The 17,752-nt window shown below is 38.8% G+C and overlaps 1 protein-coding gene across 2 annotated transcripts; it reads right to left on the minus strand.

The window, feature by feature from the left end:
• Nucleotides 1-1,032: 1,032 nt before the first annotated feature.
• Nucleotides 1,033-17,590, minus strand: LOC108278117 (tripartite motif-containing protein 16). Of its 2 annotated transcripts, none has more exons than XM_047161434.2 (6): nucleotides 16,905-17,590; nucleotides 14,978-15,073; nucleotides 3,379-3,612; nucleotides 3,001-3,190; nucleotides 2,692-2,742; nucleotides 1,033-2,404 (listed from the first exon to the last, which is right to left on the minus strand). In XM_047161434.2, exons 1-6 carry the CDS (start codon nucleotides 17,481-17,483, stop codon nucleotides 1,878-1,880), a joined length of 1,677 nt encoding a protein of 558 aa, XP_047017390.2. In that variant the 5' UTR covers nucleotides 17,484-17,590; the 3' UTR covers nucleotides 1,033-1,877. The 2 variants fall into 2 exon arrangements, with proteins under 2 accessions (XP_047017390.2, XP_017346786.1); XM_017491297.3 differs by lacking the exons at nucleotides 1,033-2,404; nucleotides 2,692-2,742; nucleotides 3,001-3,190; nucleotides 3,379-3,612 and adding exons at nucleotides 10,651-11,478; nucleotides 11,685-11,738; nucleotides 14,265-14,424; nucleotides 14,613-14,846 and having other exon boundaries at nucleotides 16,905-17,580.
• Nucleotides 17,591-17,752: the final 162 nt, after the last annotated feature.

Genomic DNA, 17,752 nt, shown 5'->3' on the forward strand with positions numbered 1-17,752 from the left:
TTAGAGAAGATGCAGCAAAGTTGAAGGACATGTGTGTGTTATTTGTTTTGAGAGTGTATAAAATAGGTTATCAAGATCGAGTCCAGCAGTCGCTTTGCGAACCGACTTGGCTCTTGTTACTGTGGTAGTAGAAGTCTAATCTCTTTTTGCCATCAAAAACCTCGAGATGCAGAAGTTTTAATTTTTTGCTGAAGAAGATTCCAAGACAGAATACATCAGGTATAAATACCTAACAAATTAATAAATCACTACTATATTGAAGTCTTTTGGCATTTTTGGTCAATCATCTGACATCCAACCTAATTTCAGTACAGTGGAAGCCAAATAAGGATCCACATTGTGCTCAAGCCTTTAAAACAGTGGGGTGTAGTAACAATGGTAAAAAAAACCCAAAAACAAAAACAAAAAAACACTTTATTATTGTACTTAAATACTTTGAAGGAGTATTTATACTTTACTAAGGTAAATATTTGTGTTATCTTTAACGTTTAACTCACTATTTTAACCACTTTTTACCTCAGAGAAAACTCCAAGTGCACTTTGAGTGGTCAGAGGTTTTAATCAGTGAGTTGTCAGAGTTTTAGTCATAGAGTGAAATAACTGTAATGCTATTTAAATATATTGTTTAGATAAAATTAGAAACTTTGACAGTTAATTTTAAGCTTATTTCCCAACGATATAGGTATCTTGTCAGCTTAGCTTGCGTCAGCTAGCTTCCTAGTGTTAGCCACCGCTGAGATTGCATTACACTGATGAACTGTGCTAAAACAATGCTAACAGTGTAGTCTCCAACTTCCATTACCATCAGCAGAAAACACACACAAAAACCCCAACAAAATTAAATAGATGTTTGGCATTGGTATGGACCAAATGATTTCTACACTTTTTTATCTGCCAAAGTTGGACTTAATATGATCCAGGCCAAATTACTGTAATAGCACAGGTGTTTATAAGGTTACAGTATGAAAAAAAAACAGTCTCCATCTTAATACAGACAAAATGAATTTTCATGGAAAATAAAATCATACTACATTTGTCCTTATTGTTAGTAGTTTTATTGCTGCAACACTACATTACAATTTGGCACCAAGAAGATGCTGTTTTCAGACTGTGTTCACAGTCATGTTCACATAGACAATAATAAAAGACAATCAAGTGATATAATTTTTTTCTTTAGGACAGCAGAAAAGTTGACAGGAACAGGAAAAAAGCTAGCAGTATATACACAGTGGAAGTTTTTTAAGTCATATTTTGTCTGCTCTACCGTTTGGAACATATTATTCACTATATCTGTGCATAATAAGATGAAAAGCCTGCCTGGAGGTAGAGAAAGAGTAAATCTGAAACATAATAAAACGTCTAATCTAACTTGTTTTTGTATTGTACTACACACTGACCTAGTTATTTTGGTCCTAAATATAAAGGTTATATATAAATATTTGGGCCTTTATTACATTGAGAACTAAAAAAGACGATTACATTTATGATCCCACCCCCACCAAATTGTTTGGTCCGGCCCAATGTTCAGGATGTGCCTATGGCCTTGACACACAGTATAGTGTGTTTCTACCAGCAGCAAAACAGAAAGATTCAACAGTCTGAGAAAGTTTTATTGTGTCTGAAGACAATCTTTGCCAAAGCCAAAACAGAATTGTTTTGAGACGTTGTAGATTTTTCATATCAGTAAAATAAATCTCCTAAAAGGAGTCTGTTTAATAACGTTCCTCTTTTTCTACAAACATCCTACATTCTGCAATAAAAGATTATTTATGTAACTTTTGTGTGTATAGAAAATTTCTGCACACAACAGTGCCACCGCAGGTTAGGAAGACATCAAAATTTGAATTTTTTGAATTCTGAACTCGGTTACTAACATTTTATTTTAGATAATGTAACCTCATAGGTAAATTATAATCCCATATCCAGAACCCAGCGTATAGAGGCTGAGTGAATGTGGTGTGGACTCTGTGGAGGAGCCTCATCCTGACAGAGACGCTGTAGAAGGACAGAGTTCCTGCACTGTGATCCACATACACTCCTATTCTGGAGGACACGGGACCTTGGAGCACCTTCTTAATACTGTTGTGCCGGAAATAGACAAAGGAAGAAGAACAACACAGACTCCAGGACTGACTGTTGTATCCAAACAAGCACTCATTACCCCCTCCTTTTCTCCCAATCTCTTTATATGAGACTGATATTTCCACAACATTGCTCCACTCTACCTCCCAGTAACAGCGTCCACACACACTCTCCTTACACAACACCTGAGGCCAGTAGTCAAATCTCTCAGGATGATCAGAGCATCGCTGTTCTGTCCTACTGTGTGTCACCACTCTGTTCTCCTCAGACAGAATGAGGTAAGGATGTGCCGTGTTGGGATCCAAAGTCAGATAACAGAAATCTAAAACAATAAAATGTCCACAGGTTAGATATTAATCACCGGGTTTATAATAAGTGTATGTGAAACACCAGTGTGTGCTTCTGTCCTCCTAATGCTGCTCTATAGGAAATTGTTTTAAGTATTACACAACATCAGTCATCAGGCAAAAACTATCATATTAAGGTAATACAGTCATGCTTACACACTGTGTGTCTGTCTGTCTCTCTCTTTCTTTGTATGTGTGTGTGTGTGTGTGTGTGTGTGTGTGTGTGTGTGTGTGTGTGTGTGTGTGTGTGTTTTACACATACACTGCAGAAAATCTTTCCTGCTCTTTGGTTCTGAGGGTGAAATCATCTGAACTGTGGAGAAACAGAGACAAAATGCAGAAGGAAAAATCATGTGGAAACAGTTTAAATATGAAAATGAAAAATTAGTTTCTTGCTGGTTTCAGTGTTTCATCTCAGTGGCAAGTTTAAAGATTTGAATTGAAGGCATCAACTACGATTAGATTGTGGATTTGTGATTAAGTTCCTTTTTGTCTGGTGAATTTATCTCAGTGTAATTTACAAGGCTAATGATAATACTTTGTGGTTTTATGCAGTCTTCTTCCTGCTTACTTCTTATTTCTGTTATATGACTTTTATGCCTCTCTTTACGGATTTTGTTGAATTCCTCCTCACACATTTCCTCGACTTGTTGTTTCAGATCTGAGAGAGATTTCCTCACTCCATCAAATGAGAGATGTTGATTGACAGTGAAGCTGGGTGAGTCCTCAGATCCAGGAGAAACACAGAGAGACGGGAAACTCTACAGAGAGGAAACACATAATAGAGAAGGAGAAAAGTGTAGGAGAGGAACGAATGAATCTCAGACTGAATCAGACCAAAGACGCACTTGTGGTCTTAGACAGGAACATTTATTGGTGCTGTAATGAGCTTTTAGGAGGAAACCTTGTGAGGAACAGCACAAACGGTAGATCAGACAGTGAGTGTTACCTGGAGGAAGTGGATGTGATCGAGTGTGTGTGAAAGCTGCTCCAGCTCGGTGACTCTCCTCTTAAGATCAGCAATCTCCTGCTCCAGTTGCTTCAGGAGTCGTTCAGCTCGACTCAGTTCAGCTTTCTCCTGAGCTCTGATCAGCTCCTTCACCTCCGAACGCTTTTTCTCCATGGAGCTGATCAGCTCAGTAAAGATCTTCTCACTCTCATCTACTGCTGCCTGTGAACGCAACTGTTAGGACAAACACACAAAATGGATCATTATTTAAATATCAACTCTTTCTCTTACTGAGACCCTATACTGTCCATAGTGTGTGTGTGTGTGTGTGTGTGTGTGTGTGTGTGTGTGTGTGTGTGTGTGTGTTTACTCCTCACCTTAATAGTGTCCACAGTTTGTTTCAGCTTCTGCACCTTCTCCTGCTTCTCCTGGATCCTCTGCTGGGATTTCATCTGCTCCTCCTGTAGCTCATTCTGAGACCAAATAAAATACATTTCATTATTTCTACATCAGGAGCTCAATGTGGCAAAATTAACTGCAGCTAAAGAGTTAATGCTCACTCCCGTTCTATAGAAACAGATTTGTACATTTTTAAATTAGAAAAAATTATTTGTCATGCTGTACGTGCAAATAGACAACTGCTTGAAGCCGTGGGCTGCGTCCCAAACCGCGTACTTAACTGCTGTATAGCAGCCGAGATACATGTATTTCACCTACAATATGCATGTGTTTCGCCTACTGTGTTGTAGGTGACTACATGATTTGGGACACAGCCATGCTCTCTTGTTTGCCGTCAAACGGTTGAGCACTGCCGTGTGTGTACATGTCCTGTCGCAAAATGCAGTGAAAACTCTCACACAACATTAATAGTGTGATTAAGGTGTTTACATGTCTGTAATACACGTCGATAATGCGACTAATACAGGAATACTCCACATGTCTTAATTCGATTTGCGTTTACTTCGAGTATGACCTTAATCATTAAAAATGGCTGTTTACATGGTAGTTTCTTAATCAGAGTATTGTCTTAATCGGGTTAATGTTGGATTATCGTTGTCCATGTAAACGCACTGAATATTGTTTATGTTACAGAAACATTAAGATATAGTTCAGCAGTATTACCTGAACCTAAAGATGATGCTGAAATGAATAAACTCACATTCATAAAGATCTTTATCTGTAGACCATTAAATGGAGTTTGTGAGAAAGTCCATGCTAGAAACAAAGCTCATCCTATTTCCTCTGTCTAATTAGCTTCCTATAAATCCCCACCTCTTTCTCTACTAGTGATGAAGTTTTTCTCATGTACCAACCATGCCAAATTAACACTTATGTTAAAAGTATACATTTTCCAACTTGAAAATCAATGCATTAGAGGAAGAATTTTCTGCATACAGCACTGTATAAAAAAAACCTCCTACTGCTTCTCATAGCTATGCACATCTGATCAGGCAATGGTGTCCTCAAAACATGTGTCACGTATTTTACGTAAAGAATGTTATGACGGATGCAAGTGCAGTTAAAGATTTTTATTAGAGAGAGGCAGGCAGACAAATCCAAATCGGTAATCAAAAGCGTGGTCCAAAAACAGGCAGAAGGTCAGGCGATCGGCAAACGGGCATAAACTAGGCAAGGCAAAACACAAAACAAGAAACTAGATGCAAGATCAAAAACCATGAAATGAAAAACCATGAAATGAAAGCAAAGTACAAAGAGACATGAGGGGTTTAAATGACAAACGTAATCGGGGTGAAACACAAGACAGCTGAAAACAATGATGCCACACACACGGGAAACAACCAATGACAGTACAGGGGCGGAGACAGGACATAAACCATAACAAAAGCACATGTCCAAAGTTAACAAAGTCAATGTCATTGAAGGCCCAACAGCGTGCATTCGTAAGAGCTTGCTCATTGGGCTCACGCTTCGAGCTCTCACAACAAGCTCGGGCTTCAGGTTTCCGAGCACGCTCAATACTGCAACTCTAGCTCGAGGGGAAATCGTGACAACATGGCAGCTTTGGTATATTCATCTGCTTGCTCACTCCAGTATCATCATTACCAATATAGAAGAATCCTCCTCAATTCTTCTACAAGTAAACACCTTTAAAACAGAGTGATTTTTGCGCTCCCTTTACATCTTAAAAGAGGAACACTAGCCCCTTTTCAGTGCATATCAGCAAGATAACACTGCCACACTGAGACACAGATGCAGATATTCTCTCACCAGCTGAAACATGTTTGGTTGGTTAAATTAAATAGAAAAAGTCATGTGTAGTTACTCATATGTAGTTACTCCAGCTCAGATTTGGTTGAAGATTTGGGTACAGGAGCCACACCTGGTTCCACCTGTATAATCAGTCGAGCTTGGCTTTCAGTAGACTCACGTGTGGCTCCTGCTTAAGTCCCCCAGGCATATACAGATATCACCTTATCTAATTATTGGATGTAATATTATTGTATGCAACAAGGGTCTCCACGTTGAAGGCATTGTTCACAGACCTGTTGGCTTTGTAGGCAAACTGCAGAGGGTCGAGCAGTCCACTTGTGGCTTTCTGTCTTTTTCAAGTGCTTCAAGTAATATAAACTAAATAGAAATATACCTAAATTAAAATGTATTAGAAATTAACAGAACGAAACCTAAACCATTTCAAATGTTTTCAAATGCTTCAGAGAGTAGTAAGAGCAGCACAGAAGATCATTGGCTGCCCTCTCTCCTCCCTGATGGATATTTACACCTTCCCGAAAGCTATTACTATTATAAACAAATACATGTAAATACATGAGTTCACGGCATATGTATATAGTGTCTCAAAACTGTGCATTTCATAGAACCTCCCCCATCCACCCCAATATCTTGTATATCTTGTACATCTTGTTTATTTATCTTGTTTATTTATCTTGTTTATTTATCTATTTATCTATCTGTTTATTCTTCTTGTTTATTGAATGTACATGTTTGCACGGAACAAAAAGGAATGGCTCTTAATTTCATTGTACATATGTATAGTGACAATAAAAGGCATTCATTCATTCATTCATTCAAATGAAAACACCGTTTTAACACTGTTATAGCACTTCTCCATAGTCATGTGTGTTTACTGTAAATTTCTATATGAATAATGTTGGGTTTTGGCTGTTTAAAACACACTGAAAGGTCTGACCTGTTTAATACTTGCTTACCAGTGACCATTTAATTTGTAATAAAAAATCACTCTGCAGCGAAGGACAGTCACATAAAATTTATAAAATCAGCTCAACAGAAATTAGATTAGAAAAACAATTTGTATAAGTTTACTTGGAAAAGGATAATCAAATCAACTTCTCACCTGTTTTTCAGTTCTTTCTGCTTTAGCAGCCACCATATCATGACCTTTGTGTTCGTCCATCGTACACAAATAACAAAGGAGGCTTTGGTCAGTACGACAGTAGATCTCGGTTTGTTGTGCTGACAGCAGATCTTCTCTTGGAGCTCTGCACAGGCTTCGACTAGGTTTAAGATGATCTTCACAATAGGAGGCCTGAAACACCAGACAGGAATTACTGGCTTTGGGTTTTCCGGTGCAGGAATCACACTACACATCTCCAGGTCCAGCGTAACAGTGAGCAGGAGAAGCAGTTTGTTCATTCTTCTGTTTATCAACCACTTTAGCCAGCATGTTGTTCTGTAGAACAGTCCTCGAAGTGAAAGTCTATCTACACTGGGGACAGCTGAAAACCCTCCTCTGATCTTTCTCAACCCATTCACAATTAATGCACACCTTAAAAAAGCTGGCTATACCCACAGGGAGAACAGAGAGAGGGAGGGAGAGAGAGACAGAGAGAAACTGAGTTCCTGGGTTTCGTTTTCTCTGAAATGAGCTAATTTGTGTTAGTATGTGTGACTTTAAAGAGAGAGGGAGGCCAGAAGTTCAGGCTTTAAAGAAAAGGTGTAAATGTGGTTTAAAGATCCAGATGAATTGAATTCTGATTTGATCACGTTACATATTTGATTGTGTTTTTACATAATCACTGGAATGTTTATGAACAAAAGGTACATCACTGTTATGAATCAATGAACAAAAAATGACACATTTTGCTTTTGTAACATAAATGTATCTGACTCAATTGTAGTAACAAAAGTCAATTTTCAAAGGACAAAAACAACTTTATAAGGAAGTCAGAATTGTAAAGCAGTTCCACCGGGAAACAAATGATAAATATAAACAAGTGGAGAAAAAAGACAAACAGCTTGATGGCCAGATCAGTCTTTTGAAAGCATTGAGACTCTCAGGTCATGAATAATAACCTGAAAAATAATAAGAAGAAAATAACTTGAGGCATAAAAATTGACTTAAGGTCGCCAATATAGTGAGATTAAACCTGACAGGTGAATAAATATTTGTGAAAGTGAGTAGCTTTACTGGTTTTGGCTCCCAGGACAGCAGCAGCATCAGTTCTTTGTAGTGGTGTTCAGTTTCTGTTTTGGTTAAGTCTCCATCCTGGTCCTGTCTTTTCCTTCATTCTCCTCACATCTCCATTGTTACTACTGATTTAATAAAAAAAACAAACAAACAAACAAACAAAAAAAAAAACCTACATTTGGAATGCATCAGGTAAAGACCCATCAAATTAACAAATGAAATAAACGACAGTGGGAAACATTACTCTTATTACAGTAACTCCTTCAACAGTCTAATTAAAAAAATATTTTAATGACATAGCACCATGTGGCAATGGGGGTGTGGTCATGTGTCAGCTGTGGATGAAGAGCCTTCTTCCCCAAGAAACACACCCCAACTGAAAGAAATGATGACATTGAAATGAGAGAACTTCTTAGTGTCAAGTTGGCCTGGACACTGGACTGAGGGCATGATGCACACCCTGTCCTTTTTACAGGCCAAAACTTTGAATATCTGAAAACAGCAGTTGGTGCTGTTCTTCTCCAGGTTTCATTTCAGCATCTCCTGTAGGCATATCTTCAAGAATGTTAAAGCTGACTCTCTTTCCCATACTTATCTAGAGAGCATGTTCGGTCATACTTTGTAGGTACATTTACTTGGGATAATTGACCAAGAAGTAGCACAAATCCTGAGCCACCATGCACCTAAGACATGCCCTGCCGGAAGAACTTATGTGCCACCTGGTCTGAAGGAAAAACTCATCACATAGACACATATGTCCCCAGCTACCAGCCACCCAGGCATTCACAAGTCTCCCCAGGATGGCCTAGGATGATGACTGACATCAATAGATTTATCTTCTCATGTTCCTCTTGTGCCTAAGCCAAAGTCCAATGCACCCTTCCTGCTGGTAAGCTGGACCATGCCACAATGCCCATGGTCCTCCCACCTTCCCACTTCACAAGGGAATATTGTCATTCTTGTCATTATTGAAAGTGTGTTGATTTGGATGTATACTTTGGATCACTGTCATGCTGAAAGGTGACAGTTCTTCTTCGGTTTTCTAGCAGACACCTGAAGGGTTTGCACTAAAATTGACTGGAATTTGTAGCTATTCTTAATTCCCTCCACCTTGATAAAATCTCCAGGTCTGGCTAAAGAAAATCAGCCTTAAAGCACGATGCTACCACCACCACGTTTCGCTATGGGTATGATGTTCTTTTGGTGATGTGCTTTATTTACACATTTTGCCACATGGTTTGGGGTGATCTAACTGGGCTTGGATGTTTCTTGTGAGGAATGGCTTCTGTCTAGCCACCCTACCTCATGGTATAAGAATATAATAACACCCTACCCCATGGCATAATAACGTGAAGAATATGGAGATTGTTCACATGCAGAGAGTAATCAGTACTTGTCAGATATTCCTACAGCCCCTTGCTGTAGGTCTCTTGGCAGCCTCCCTTGTAAGTTTTTGTCTTTTATATATTTTGGAGGCACACCTTGTTCTTGGTGATGTCACTGTGGTGCTCCATTTTCTATATTTGTTGATGTTGGTCTTCACAGTGTTCCAGGGTACATCTAATGTTTTGGAAATTCTCATATACCCCTCTCCTGATCGATACCTTTCAACACGTGAGATACCATGCATGCTTTGTAAGCTCTGTGGACCATGGCTTCAGCAGTTGGAGAAAACCAAGAAGATGTGAAGAAAATCGTACAGAAATCGCACTGAAAACATTTGAGTTTGAGATAAAAAGATGGAAATGAGAAGAGAGTTTAGAATTTCAGCTTTTATTTTCTGGTATTTACATCTAGATGTGGTAAACAACATAATATGTAGAACCTTTTGTGTCAGACCACCCAATATTCAAGCAAAAATCAATATTTACTCAAGCATGTGACCGAGAGGTGTTTCAAGTTACCCAGGTGTATCCTGTTAGATTGATTGTTTAAACAACAAATAGCTCTGAACATCTACTCTTGGTTTTAGCCGTCAGATTCACCTGTGAAGACTGCATTTGTTGTTAAAAAGGATATGCCAACATGAAGATCAAAGAGCCGTCTATGGTGAAATGCAAGCCATTTTGAAGCAGAGAAAAGAGGAAAAATCAATCAGAGGCATTGCACAAATATTGGGCATAGTCTCAGATCCATTGCCATGTATTCTCCAACCTCATCAGGCATTATAGGAGAAGTAGCACAAAGTACTGACTAAAAGTCTCTGTCATGTCACAGTAAACCAGCAACTACAGTTCCCAGAATACAACACAAACTACAAATATGGCCGACGAGGACTACACTTCCCATGCGCACACCATCTCCTGAGTTCTAATCAGAGACACCTGCAGCAAATTACACACACACACACACACACACACACACACACACACACACACAGTTCTTTGACTACGATTTCTGCCTGCCCCTTGTATTTTTGTTATTCTTACCTGCACTTGCTTCCGCCTCAGTTACCGTATCGTGACAGCCTGCCAAATATTGTTGCACACATATATTTAACAAAGATTTTTTTTTATAAACTTGTGTTTTGTTTGCAATTGTTTGATATTTAAGAGAGCAGAGTATTTATTTTTTTTTGCATTTTGTTTAACAAAAGATCAAAAGGTTAAACAATTTTTCACAGCCTTCTTTGCTCATATTTACCAAGGGTGCCAATATTAGTGGAGGGCACTGTAGTATAATATAATATAATTATTATAAAATATATTTTTTTGCAGATAGATGAGGAAGTGTTCTGAATACTTTTATAGTGCAGTGTATGTTAAATGGAATCTTGACCAGAATTTTTTAAAAAAAGATATAAAATATAAAATGGCTTTTATACACATTATGATCTGTTTCCACCAGCAGCAGCACAGAAAAATGCAGAACTTTGAGTAATTTTTATTATTTCTGAAGAAACAAAAAGTTTTCATATCAGTATAATAAACCAGCAAATACTACATACAATTAAATACTCTGTTTCATAACATTGCTTTTTCCTAGAAACGTCCTACATCCGGCAGATTATTTATGCAATTTATTAATCTATAAATGAGATCCACATAGATACATAATAATAATAATAATAATAATAATAATAATAATAATAATAATAATAATAATTACAGTTTCTGCACCAAAATCTTCCCATTGTAGCAATTAATACTAAACACTTTTGCTAACATTTTATATTCGATCACATAACCTCAAAGGTGAGTCATAACTCCATTTACAGAACCCAGCGTATAGAGGCTGAGTGAATGTGGTGTGGACGCTGTGGAGGAGCTTCATCGTGTCAGAGACGCTGTAGAAGGACAGAGTTCCTGCACTGTGATCCACAAACACTCCTATTCTGGAGGACACTGGACCTTGGAGCACAGTCGCAATGTTGTTGTGCCGGAAAGAGACAGAGGAAGAAGAACATCGCAGACTCCAGGACTGACTGTTGAATCCAAACAAACACTTATTACCCCGCCCTTTCCTGATGATCTCTTTGTATGAGACCGATATGTACACAACACCGCTCCACTCCACCTCCCAGTATCGGCGTCCACACACACTCTCCTTACACAACACCTGAGGCCAGTAGTCAAATCTCTCTGGATGATCAGAATATCGCTGATTTGTCCCACTACGTGTCACCGCTCTGTTCTTCTCAGACAGACTTAGTCGATATTGTACTGTGTTGGGATCCAGAGTCAGATAACAGAAATCTAAAACAATAAAATGTCCACAGGTTAGATATTAATACGTGTGTGAGACACCTGTCTGTTTCTCCTCCTAATGCTGCTCTATATGAAATATTTTAAATATTATGGAACAGCAATCATTAAGTATAAATATGTCAGATACACAATACACACTGTGTGTGTGTGTGTGTGTGTGTGTGTGTGTGTGTGTGTGTGTGTGTTCAACCTACACTGCAGAAAATCTTCTCTGCTCTTCAGTTCTGAGGGTGAAATATTCTGAACTGCTGCAGTTGTGGAGACACAGAGACAAAATGAAGATTGGAAAATGGAGAAGAAACAGTTTAAAGCATGAAAATGAAACAATTGATTCCTCGCTTGTTTCAGACAGACACCTCAACAATGTCTCCATCCCAGTGGGGGGGGGGGGGGGGGGGGGGGGGGCATGGAAATTTGGCGATATCTATTTGTAACGTGTCACTCGATGAAGCAGGGTGCACATACTTAATGTCAACATGCTGTTTATTCAGGGCAAACCAGTAAACATAATAATTGCATGGGGCATGTCACAAGCAGACAGGATTATTTCGTAAATATCCTATAATAGTTATCAGAAAAACACAGGCAGATATCAAAACCAGGAGGTCAGACAAGATATACAAGAAACATGAAACTGGGAAATACGGCTTGGAAACATACATACTGTATATATGGACAAGACTTGCAAATAAAGTAATAGAAAGAATAGAAACACAAGGGCTTAAACAGACAAAACAATCAGAAACTAAACAGGTAACAGCTGGGCAATAGGGATTAACATCAATTACAAGAAGGGGTGAAGACAAGACAGAAATCAAAATAAATGCACACGGCAGTGAAAATAAAACATTAACAGCCCTGGGGATTTGGACACACACACACACACACACACACACACACACACACACACACACACACACACACACACAAAGAGGGAGAATACATGACACTCACGGGCGATTGCTTTAATACTACATGTTAATCCCAGCATCCCCTAAAATCTCATTAAAATGCAGAAATGAACTGTTTACCAAAGTGTTTAAATTATTCATCATGTCTAGTGAAAATCAAGATTTTAGTGAATCAAATGATCAAATATCTCTCTGCAGTTTCATGCTGTTCATTCATTTGATGCAAAAGCCCAATGAAACCTGGCTTCTATGGCAGATTCAAGCACACTGTGTTTCAGTGGGAGCAAAGATGAACACTCATTGGACAACAGGCTTTTAATTTTAAAACTATCTGAGCGCGAATGAAAGTGTGGGGGAGTGAGCTTTGTGCCGTTTGTGCTTCCTTGCCTGAATCTTATAATCAACTGCCACTTAAATGGTCATGAAAGTGACTGACACCTAAAACGTATGGGCTTGGAACCTACAGTAGTGGTGCCATTTGTACAAAAAATTGTAAATAAACTGCAAGTATGAAATCCTATTTGACATTGTAATGCTGCAGCACACAAAGACATTCTATAAATAGTTGTGTGCTTCCAAGTTTGTGGCAACAATTTGGAGAAGAACCACATATGGGTGTGATGGTCGGGTGTAAACATACTTTTGGCCATATAGAGTACATCCATTATAAATTACCTTGGGAGCAGCTGGTTAAAAGTAGTTGTAAAAATGACTACGAACAGAATGTAAAACTACATTTTCCTTTCTCCACAGCTGGATATTTTTTTTAAAGAATTGTGAAGGATGTGGGAATGAACACAGCAACATGCCAGAAAAATATTGCTGGTAAAATCAAGAAAAACAGGCAAGAAACAGCACAAGGATTGATTCAGAAATCAGTGAGAATTACTCTACAAAACTTAGTGCAGAAGGAGAGGACTGTCTTATTTTCTGATGAATCTGAATGCAACATGGATGGATCTGATGATAGTGTTGGTGTGGAGAAAGCCAGGAAGAGAATTTGAACCAAACTGCACTATAAGGGTAATATAAAGCATGGCGATGACTGTTACAAGCTCATACAGTGGTGTTGCTGAGCTTGTGTTCATTGATGGAATCAGGAACTCAGACGTGTGCAACGACATTGTGGATTTAAACGTGCTGAAATCAGCAAAGAAATGGTCCAAGTGACAGAAGTGGTTTTTTCAGCAGGATAATAATCTAAAGCATACCAGCTACCTTTTGAAAGAATACTTCCCAAACGTATAGTGAACAAAACCCTACAGATCATCTATGGGATGCAGTGGAGAGGAAATGAGCAGATTGTCGATACTCTAATGAAGATGAACTGATTGTTTTGTTGGTTGAAACCTGGAGGAAACTTCCACCACAACTGTTACAGAAACCGGTTTATCTCCAGACGTTATCATGAAGTTGTCAACCAATGGCAAACCAAATCCTAACACATCTATTGAGTGTCCAAATACTTTTTTATGTCTAATTTTGATCACTATATCTATTTTTTTTCTCTCCACATTTTTAAGCAGAACAATCTATTTTTTGAGAAAGGTTTTGCTTTGAAAAGTGTGATAGTGGTATCTTAATTTAAAATAAATGGCACTTGGATTGACATGTTTTCTAATGCAGTGAAATTCATGCATTTCTAAGTGTGGATTAAGTGTAGAAATACGTTTTGGGGTTACTGTATATGAGACTAGTTGGTCGATTTGTGATTACGTTCTGTTAGCTTGATGTAATTTTGTAAGTTTACAAGCCTTATGCTAATCCCTTGTAATTTTACGAGGTCAATACTTGCTTCTTATTCGGGTAATGTGCATTTTATGGGTCTTTACTGTGATACAGAACAAATGTTTGCTTGTTTACCTTGTGGACAGATTTTGTTGAATTCCTCCTTACACATTTCCTCGACTAGTTTTTTCAGATCTGAGAGAGATTTCCTCACTCCATCAAATGAGAGATGTTGATTGACAGTGAAGCTGGGCGAGTTCTCAGATCCAGGAGAAACACACAGAGATGGGAAACTCTACAGAGAGGAAACACATAATAGAGAAGGAGAAAAGTGCAGGAGAGGAACGAATGAATCTCAGACTGAATCAGACCAAACACACACTTGTGATCTCAGACAGGAACATTTATTGTTGCTGTAATGAGCTTTTAGGAGGAAACTTTGTGAGGAACAGCGCCGTCTGTAGATCAGACAGGGAGTGTTACCTGGAGGAAGTGGATGTGATCGTATGTGTGTGAAAGCTGCTCCAGCTCAGTGACTCTCCTCTTAAGATCAGCAATCTCCTGCTCCAGTTGCTTCAGGAGTCGTTCAGCTCGACTCAGTTCAGCATTCTCCTGAGCTCTGATCAACTCCTTCACCTCCGAGCGCTTTTTCTCCATGGAGCTGATCAGCTCAGTAAAGATCTTCTCACTCTCATCTACTGCTGTCTGTGAACGAAACTGTAGAGACACACACAAGATTAAGGTCCATTTAAAGATCAACTCTTTGTTTTACTTTCTACCATGTGTTGTGTGTGTGTGTGTGTGTGTGTGTGTGTGTGTGTGTGTGTGTGTGTGTGTTCACTCCTTACCTTAATAGTGTCCACAGTCTGTTTCAGCTTCTGCACCTTCTCCTGCTTCTCCTGGATCCTCTGCTGGGATTTCATCTGCTCCTCCTTTAGCTCATTCTGAGACCAAATAAAATACATTTCATTATTTCTGCATCAGGAGCTCAGTGTGTCAATAATAACTGCAGCTAAAGAGTTAAACTTCCTATAAATCCCCATCGCTCTCTTTCTGCACTAGTGTTGAAGTTTCCACATCATGGGGCTTTGTGTAGACTTGCAAAATGAAAACACTTCAGTTCATACTATACATGTTCTTACTTGAAAATCAATGCATCCAATATAGAGTTTTCCAGCCATCAGCACTTGCCAATTTGATATCCTTACACGGCACTGTGTAAACAACTACAACTTTTCAAAGCTGTGTACACTCAATTGGCCAATGTTGCTCTCAAAATGCACCAGCTTTAGTGAAATAGTCCCCTTTTCTAATTACAGTATCGAAGTTTAGAAGAATGTTTATTAATATTTAAATATGTAAACAAGTGTTTTTTACCTTCTTTACCGTAACATGGTAAAAAATGAACACTAGACTTCTATCAGTATGTATTACAAAGATAATGTCACCGCACCAATGGTGTCGATGTAGATGTCGTCACCACCAAGTCTAGTTCTTCTTGTTACTAATTTGCATGTCGAAAATACCCTCACTATATTCTTCAAACAGGAAGGAAGCTAATAAAGACAAGCTATTTCAGACATTTGACCAGTGATAGTGAGCTTGTTGGGATTAATTCCAAAATCTTGAATCAGTTCATCTGTTGATTGCTGTGATCATCCAATTTAAATCCTAAAAACATTCAATTACCTGGTTTTGAGATATCTTGTGAACAATTTCAAATTCAGCATGTGATTCCATTTCCCACCGACTACAAACATGGCTACCATGGACTCCAACTCATAGTTCACACGCTCAAGTTAAGTTAAATACTGATTGTACACAGTTAGATTCAATCACCACCACACTACATAAGCATGCTCACAACGCTGACATTTTGCGAAGTATCGTTCAGTTTTTGTTTCATGTTTCAGGTTTTGTTTCATGTTTGCTTAGTTTTGACACTAGTTTGTTTTCTCACTGCCTGATCTTCGATTTGTCCTCTGAATACCTGTTTGTACATCGCCTGACCCTTTGCATGTTCCTGGATTTTGCCACTGATACTGTGATTTGGATTTGTTTGTGATTGCCAGTCTCCATTTTTAATAAAAGCATTCAACGTAATTGTCTTCATCTCTGCCGCCTTATGACGGAAAAATGACAATGCCTGCAACACTCATTGGTGGAAGCAAAAAACACAGGGTGGTCAAGGCTTGGGGTCATAAAATTTGTGGCGTAAATTTGGGGTTGTTTGCCCAAAAAGTTAGTGCAAAGTGGAGGCTGCCCAGAACTCCAGCTCAATTTTTCAGAGTTCTCCCCATGTTTTACAGTTCCACAATTTATGCATGGTTGTTACTTGCAAATGAGAGGTAAACATGTTTTGCAAACTCATAGTATGTTGTGAGTTTTTATGTATGTAAATATGAACATGTCTTAAATTAAATGTATTAGAAACTACCAGAACTAAAAAACACAGAATTTCAAATGAAAATTTCAAATGAAAATAATATACTCAGAAACACATTAATAACACAGTTACAGAGATTTAACATGGTCATGTGTTCCTTTTTATGTGTAAAATGCTGTAAGAAGGTTGTTGGGTGTTGGCTGTTTGAAATGCACCGAATTGTCTGACCTGTTTAACATTTCCATAGCAACAACCCCTTGATTTTAATAAAACTTTACAGGGAGTAACAATCATATAACCTCATATAACATTCAACTGAATAGAAATTAGATTAGAACTAGAATTTGTATAAACTGACTCGAAAAAGAATAATGATGTCCAGTTCTCACCTGTTTTTCAGTTCTTTCTGCTTTAGTTGAAACTGTATCATGGCCTTTGTGTTTATCCATCGTACACAAGTAACAGATGAAGCTTTGGTCAGTACGACAAAGGATCTCCATCGGTTTGTCGTGCTGAGAGCAGATCTTCTCCTGGAGCTCTGCACAGGGTTCAACTAACTTGTGCTTCTTAAAGGCAGGAGACTGATAGTGAGGTTTAAGATGATCTTCACAATAGGAGGCCCGACACACCAGACAGTAACTGAGGGCTTTGCGCTTTCTCCCGATGCAGGAATCACACTCCACATCTACAGGTCCAGCGTAACGGTGAGCAGGAGAAGCAGCTTTCTTCAGTTTCTCCACCACTTCAGCCAGCATGTTGTTTCTTTGTAGAACAGGCCTTGGAGTGAAAGTCTCCTTACACTGGGGGCAGTTGTAGACGCCCTTCAGATCCTCCTTATCCCAGCAGCCATTAATACACACCTTACAGAAATTGTGGCCACAGGGAGTAGTCACTGGATCCTTCAGGAGATCCAGACACACTGGACAGCTGATCTGATCCTTTTCTTTTGAAAAACCAGCCTCTGCCATTTTCCTGTAGTCACACACTGAGAGAGAGAGAGAGCGAGAGAGAGAGAGCACGCGCGAGAGAGAGACAATAAGTTTCGTTTTCTTGGAAAAGGGATTTCTGGTTGTGGTTGTGTTTGTGGTGTAGTGTGAGTGTGGGAGTGGGTGTGGCTTTAAAGCGAGAGTTGATGCTAAATCCAACAGAATATTTGTGAATGTGAGAAGAACACAGTCATTACCATTGCTCATTTTTGCTCCCAGGTCACCGACAACATCATATATTGACTGTTTCT

Source organism: Ictalurus punctatus, chromosome 17 (assembly GCF_001660625.3).
Source record: "Ictalurus punctatus breed USDA103 chromosome 17, Coco_2.0, whole genome shotgun sequence".
Lineage (NCBI taxonomy): Eukaryota > Metazoa > Chordata > Actinopteri > Siluriformes > Ictaluridae > Ictalurus > Ictalurus punctatus.

Bases quoted from the DNA above. Each gene is read 5' to 3' on its own strand.
- LOC108278117 (XM_047161434.2), bottom strand. From the start codon at position 17,483: ATGGCAGAGGCTGGTTTTTCAAAAGAAAAGGATCAGATCAGCTGTCCA. The intron at 15,074-16,904 runs GTGAGAACTGGA...ATTTGGTCTCAG, and splicing joins CAGAAAGAACTGAAAAACAG to AATGAGCTAAAGGAGGAGCA. The intron at 2,405-2,691 runs GTATGTGTAAAA...TTATTGTTTTAG, and splicing joins CAGGAAAGATTTTCTGCAGT to ATTTCTGTTATCTGACTTTG.